Source organism: Aythya ferina, assembly GCF_964211825.1.
Source record: "Aythya ferina genome assembly, chromosome: 13".
In the NCBI taxonomy this organism is placed as follows: Eukaryota; Metazoa; Chordata; class Aves; order Anseriformes; family Anatidae; genus Aythya; species Aythya ferina.
This window is the reverse complement of record NC_140311.1, coordinates 2,822,023-2,829,132: the sequence shown is the minus strand read 5'-3', so window position 1 is coordinate 2,829,132 and position 7,110 is coordinate 2,822,023. Positions and strand designations below refer to the sequence as shown.

Genomic DNA, 7,110 nt, shown 5'->3' with positions numbered 1-7,110 from the left:
TGTTAGGTGACACGGCTCGCCCAGGGCCGGCTGCCACACACACACCCCGCGTCACGGAGCCCGCCAGGACTACAGCTACCGGCGGCCCCCGCGCGCAGCAGCCGGAAGCCCCCGCCGGGCGGCGGCCTCCGCTTCCCGCCGCGGGGGGCACGTGAGGGCGCCGCTCCCAAGATGGCGGACAACCTGCCGGCGGAGTTTGACGTGGTGGTGGTGGGCACCGGTACGGGCCGCGCGGCGGGGCCGGGCAGGGGCAGGGCCAGGCGGGGGGTGCCCGGGGTGTGGGGGAGCTCGGGGCCGCCCTCCTGCCGGCCTGGGGGCTGCCAGCGGCTCTGAGGGGCGTCCTTTTTTGGGGTATTTCTCGTTAAAGCGTGTTGCTCGATATCCAATAAACCGTGAGGGTGCATCACGGTGTGGCCGGGACCTCTCTGAAGCGGCTCCCGCCCCGTCACAGCGCGTCCTGATGGGCACCTGCAGCGCCTCACCGAAACGTACCACAACACTGTAGTGACAGTTAAAATATTACATCAAAATATTACACCAAAATACATTTTAAAATCATAACTAAAGATTAAGAGTTCCCCTCTGCATGCGTACTCCTCTTCTGTGGAGCCGTAGCCTTAGTAACGAACCTGGTGTTTTCCTGGATGTTCAGATTTGTGAGTGTTTCGAGTGTAAGGGAAGAACAGCAAAGAATGAATGGCTAAAACACCAAACCAAAAGGGTGAAATACTAAACATTGCCCATCTGGTGTGATTTAGGACATTGTTTTGGTGTTTATTGCCATGAAAAAGGTACCTATGCAATCATGTAGCAAATTAAAGGAAACTCAGAGCTTTATAAAAGTATGACCAATGTTGGGTTCGGTGGGTATTTCAGCTCCTGAGGAAACCAGAAGGTGAATAGTAACAGTAGGAGAAGCTGTCTAGCTACTAAGCAAGCTAGTGAAGGTGTTGTATCTCTGATAGAACTATAATTTACCTAAAGATTTCATCCTTCATTCATGATTCCTATGGAAAAGTAAAAAGTCCCTGCCACAGTTTTCTTCTGGAGACTTCATAATTTTTGTTCCAGGCAGAGCATAGTCCTGTTTGCTCCAGCAGCCCCAGTACTGAGGGGCGGCGCAGTGCAGGTGAGCTGAGTGGCTCTGACAGCAGCACCCTTGGCCATGTGCAGGCTTTCAGGTCCCCCGTGTGTGACACTGTGTGATAGCGGGCTGCTCCTGCTGTGGGCATCCCTTGTTATATCAGATCTTTGATGCTGGGGGAGAAAATCCTTTGAGCTAAAAATCCTTTGAGCTAAACTCTTCCTCAGAGATGTTGCCGTATTTGGTGGTGCTGCTGAGGATTTGTGTTTGAGGATGCCTTTTTCAGATGTTTGCCCACCCGTAGGAGGAGTCCTGCTAGAACTAATTGGAAGATTTTCAGAATTCTGCGTTTCAAGAATTATTTTGACTTTTCTTTGCATTTCTTTTCACTAAAAACATACGTAAATGATGACCAACAGTGCCGATTGTACTAAATTACCCGTATGGGATATGAGTCAAAGTAAAACTTCCATCTTGTAGGAACTGACTTCTGAAGGAATAGCTTAAAGTCCTCAGCGCTTTCTTTTTGAATGCAATAGCCAGTGCTGAGTGTACACGTGGATATTTAATTGTCACATTGTAATAACTGTAATGCTGGTGTTAAGTGCACAGTAGTAATTGCATTCTTTTCTGCATGCGTGGCCTTTGTCTGGTTTTATAATTTGTGCGTTTGTTAATTTTAGTAATTAGATTGAGTGGTATTATTGGATTTGAATTTGTTTTTATTTCAGGGTCATTTAACTGTTTCCTTGGAGTGAAACCAGAAACCTCACTCTGAATTTTTGTCATCAGTGGTGCATTTACTGCTTAGGTTCAATTACTTTATCAATATTTCTATGGTAAAAGCAAATTCACTTATTGAAGAGACAACTTTTCTTTAACTCAGAGAGAGCATTGTCTTGCACAGCCAACTGTAGAACAAGCTGATGTGTAGTACAGGAATACCCTGGTGGGTTCAGCAGCAAAAGTTTCATTCCTATGGTGGAACTTACATCCGTGGTTCTTAAGAAAATCAGATTATCACATGGCATAAACTGGCGGGCACATCTTGAGGTTTTCCATGACCACACAAGAACAAAAGCTGTTATGACATTCTTTTGTTCTGCACCCCGCCCCCCCCCTTTTTTTGTAGTGTTGAAGCTTTATTTTACTTTACTTCATTTCATTTTATTTTTTTCCTCTCATTAAGGCTCTCATATCCCTATTTCCCTATTCCTGATTGTATGATTATAGTATTCTGCTCGAGCTATCCAATAACCAAATAGAGATGGCTTTGTTGGGTGATTTTCTGCCAAAGCAGATACGGCATCATCAATCCTCAAAGTTGTTCTAGTATTTTGGAAATTTATACTCAGTGATTTTTATTTATCTTAATGTCTGTAATGTCCTGTTTTTGACAGCTGATGTTGGAAGTGCTTGCTTGAGGACTTTAGACTGGGCAGTAGTCATGTAGGAACGTGATATTGCCAACCTTTTTTGGGGCCAACTTTTAAATGAGAGCAGGCATTTTAATGGTACATCTCAGAGGAGGAAATGTCACGAGTTGTTTGATAAGTATGTTAAAAAACCATCCATTTGAGAGAATGACACAGATCTAGAAGTCAGTGGCAGGGTTTTTGTATTTAAGTAATTGTCAAAAGGGAAAACTCATAGGCAGAACATTGAGCACTGTTGAAGTCGTGGCAGAAATCACTGTAAATGCTAAGATTTGCAATGTGGCTGCTGCAAACAGCCATAACTGAAATATTTATTTAAGTGGGACGAACGAGGATGCAGGGTCACCCTTACCTTTGAATTGTTTCAGTTGATTGGATTATATTCAGTCGTAACTTCTTAAACTTGTCTCTGATCCCACAGGAGGCCTGTATTAACTGCTGCTGAAGTTATAAAATAAAAGGTATTACTCTTTAAGAGGCAGGTGTATTCACAAGTTTGCCAGTAATTCTAATTTTTTTTTCCTAAAAAGGAGTTATTCTTTATAAAAGCAGTCACAGTAAATTTTCTAGTTCTATGCAATTTTCTTTCCATTCTGGTTTTCAGTGGTTATAAATAACACATGAAATGACTTTCAAGGTAGAAAGCAGGAATCCATTTTGAAATATTCTATAAAATAAAGAGTGATTTATGGTTTCATATGATTTTGGCTGAAAGCACTCGGGCTTTGCCAGGTCATCAAAGTCCTGTCAGGAGAATCTATTATTTATTGTTCGATATGCTGGGAGTGGTGTAAGTACTTTATGTTTATCTTATGTAAGTATAGTGTTAGGAAAAATCACTTCCAGATACTAAGACAATTTTAAAAATACATCATGAAAAACTGACCTAAATACTATAATGTGAGTGATGAAGTTAGCTTTAGCAAATGATTTTTTAAAAAAACAGATGTTTGAAAAGTGAATTATTCCTAATGCTTTTATGGATGCAGGGTATTTTTAGGATGTGACCAAAATGTTTTCTAACACGTTCTGGGTTGATATTTTGGTTATTTTACTTTACGTGTGCACAGTCTTTATTTCACATCAGCACCTACTTAGAGTTGTGCAGCAGAAACTAAAAGGAAAGCCAGCTGAAGATGGATGTTTTTAATGCCCGTGGTCATTGTGGACTAACACAGTGGCACAGACTTGTAACGTTAATGTTTTTGAGGAGGAAATAGGCCCGTTTTATTATTATTGTTTGCAAATAAGGCATTACCCGTCCGTGTAAGCATCAAACAAAATGAACACTGGCATAGTGTTCTCATTTCCACTTCTCTTTTTTTTTTTTTTTTAAACATACCTTTATCTTCTTACAGACTTATTTTTTTTAACCTGACTAAAATTGAGTTGTTGTTTTTTTCTGGCACGCTTTCTATTCTGAATGTTCTTGTGGAGCAGAGCGGCTGTGACAGCCTTCTTACAGGCTTGGACTCCCACTGAAATCTCACATGGGATTCTTTCCCAGATACTGTGAAATGTCCCTTGCTGCTCTTGTGAGAAAACTCATTGTTTTGTGAATCTTTTACTGTCCTTTCCAGCCTGTAACTTTTTCAGATTTTTCAGATTATATTGCTGATCCTAGAAAAGTAAAAATCAAGAGTAATCAAAAAGAATCAGAAGTAATCGAGAACGTTTTTTTCCGTCTCCAATAGCAAATGTCATTCTCCTCGCTTTGTGACTATTCTCCAGTCCTTCCCAAAGAACCCAGGTTTTTCAAGTCACTGGTGCGCTGGGGTTGCCTTAAAACCAAGCAAAGCATTTTGTGATAGTCTTTGTTGGTGCATAGGTAACTGTATGGAATTGCTAACTTAGGAAAATAAACTTTTCACTTTTCAGGTTGCCTTTTGTGAAGAGAGCAAGGAGAGTGGGCTTTCTTCCTGCAGAGAGGTAGAAAAGGAAGGGAAAGATGAAGGTATTAGAAGACTAGGATAAAAATAGAAGTTTTAACATGTGTCTTACTATGCTTATCTTTTAATGTATGTGCTTTGCTTTTTTTACATATATATTTTTAATCCACTGCTGTTGGCTGTAAACTGAAGATCAGACTCCGCTGTAGTGTCTGCTGTAAAATCTACTTACAGTTTAACACAACTTTATTTTTTTTCTTTAAGACACAAGGCTTCTGGGTTTCACCTGCGTTCTTTGATACTGCCCCTCGCAGCGTCCACGGCACGCTGGGCGATGAGCAGCGGGGCTCCGAGGGGTGCAGTGGATGGTCCATCTGGCCGGCAGCTGGGCGCCAGCCGTGTTTCCCTGGGCTCGGTCCGAGGGCCAGTCCCACCTAACACATTTATCAGTGATCTGAGGGCAGGGGTGCAGCGCATCCTCAGCACGTTTGCCGATCCCAGGAGGTGCTGTTGTTTGGTACAGGGATCTTGGTAGGCTCCTTCCAACCGAACTGTTCTAATTCTTAATAGATTTTGTTTAAGGGGAGTATGTATATATCCTGATGTGCTTATCTGTATCTTAATGCTTATATCAAAGTACACAGATTTGGTATTTCTCCAAAAATTCTCCTTCTATTGGCAGTAAACCTCTAATTGTGAAAAAGAGAGCTGCTGTTCTGTTCAAGTGAACAGTTTGTCACCTCGCAGTAATCTGTTTTCACTTGTAGTTCAAAAACTGGTCTGCCAGATTGCATCGTAGTTTTTTAATCTATTACCTTGATTGTGTTTCTTAGACATCCCATGACAGAGTGTAGAATAAGAAACTTTTTACTTGAGGCTCCTTACTTGACCAGTTATCATTGCTTATTTGTCTTAGTGGGCTGGTGTTTCTGTGACATTACTATTTGCTGTGTTAAAAAAAAATTCTGATGTTACTCTGCAATACGGACATACAATAAAATTAATCAAAACTATTATTAATTCCAATTAGCTAGCTTTAACTTTAAAAATATTACATGCAATAAGTAGCCAGAAAATTTAAAAGTTCCATTTAAAACATTGCATGAAAATTCAGTGAGCTTCTTCACAATCAGCTGCTCATCTCTTAGAAGTTCACATCCAAACAGAATTTATTGCAGTTGGTCAACTGTCTGACTCCAGAAGATTGTTTTGAAATTGTCTCTGTCCCAGCATTTTGAATATATTTCCCTTCAGCGTTTGATATTATGAAAAAGCCACTTGTGATTTATTTAGTAGATACAGTGAAGCAAATTAAACATTTAAACCTTTTCAAAAGGAAGCTTGTGTAATTCTGTAAAAGCTTACCAGCTGGATGACTGGAAAAAAGTTTTCAATAAAAAACTCCGGAACTGAGATGCTTCCACGTACATGCAGCTGTTTATAAACTGCTTGGGGCAGTAAATTTATCCATTTAAAGTCACTTGAAGACACAGTGCTTCTCTGCAGCGTTATGTAGAGCTGCTAATCCTAAGAGACAAATGTGTAATCCTGAAAATTAGGTTTTGATTACACAGAGGTGAATTATTACTGCCAGCTTATTTTGTAGAGTTTTTAAAATCAACTTTCTCTTAAAATGGGAGAAAGGAGCTTTCTAGTTCAGCAGTCAGTTCTAATTTTCGTTTTGCTGTGTTGAAGAATAGAATTGATATCATAACTGTATGTATAGCTAGGCCTTTATTTTGTATTCGCTTACAAAACATATCATTCATGGAAATGAAAGTATAGCTGAGTTTTTCCATAGACAAGGTCCAAAAACTTGTAATAGAGACTATCTTGATCAGAGGTTGCTGGAAGCAAACGGATGTAGGCTTCAAGGTCAGCTTGCAACAGCCACATCAGTAAGATTTATTGAGATTAATCTGCCTCTGAGGTATCCAAGAAGGTTATACTAGGCATCGTGGTTAGACAGCTGGCAGTGAAAACTAGTGCTGTGAAAAGTGGACTTTATTCTTCATCATAAGCTTGTCATGGACCTAGTGTTTATACTGTCTGCTTTCTGGATTACTTTATTCTGGTGCTGCAACTGTTTCTGACAGAGTCCTGCAATCTCTTGCAGCAGTTTTCAGCGCATCATGCAAATACCTGGAGAACCAGAAAAATGTGTAGGGCCAACTTCAGTTTGTGCGTGCTGAAGTGAGCTGTGTTACTGTGCTTGTTGGTTAATCAGAGCCAGCTTGGTACAGTTCTGGCTGCTTGCATTTTTTTCCCAGTGTCCTTCCAACAAGATGGAAGAAGTCCAAGCACAGAAGGGCAAGTATATAGTCAGCAGTCAGCTCGGACCAATGCAGGAAAGGCTTAGAAGTTGGTTTGCTTTGATTTCGCATTTGTATTTCAGTGAGGCAGCGTCACCGACCCACTATCATCTGGATAGGTGGTGAGGTGTACCTGTGGAGTTGTCCCTGTCAGAACACACTAGTGACACAGAGATCACTGATGAGTAAAATCCCTATTTTTTTTTTTAAACTTATTTTTGTGTCTGACTGCAGATGTAATGTCCTCCTGCTTTCGGGAAATCTTAAAACATTGTTTCCTTGAGAAAGCAGGAGAGGCTAACTTCCCGGTGCTGCAGCTGAGAAATGGGGGTGAGTAAGTGGAGAGAGAAGGCAACGACTTTAAGAAATGATGATCTAGGTTTCAACTG

At 41.0% G+C, this 7,110-nt stretch overlaps 1 protein-coding gene across 1 annotated transcript in view; it reads left to right on the top strand.

Moving 5' to 3' along the window:
* Window positions 1–121: 121 nt before the first annotated feature.
* Window positions 122–7,110, top strand: part of CHM (CHM Rab escort protein) — a 59,702-nt gene continuing 52,713 nt past the window's right edge. The window contains exon 1 of the mRNA XM_084534679.1: window positions 122–220. Within this exon, the coding sequence (XP_084390805.1) occupies window positions 172–220 (49 nt within the window). The 5' untranslated portion in view covers window positions 122–171. The remainder of the gene's footprint in view (window positions 221–7,110) is intronic.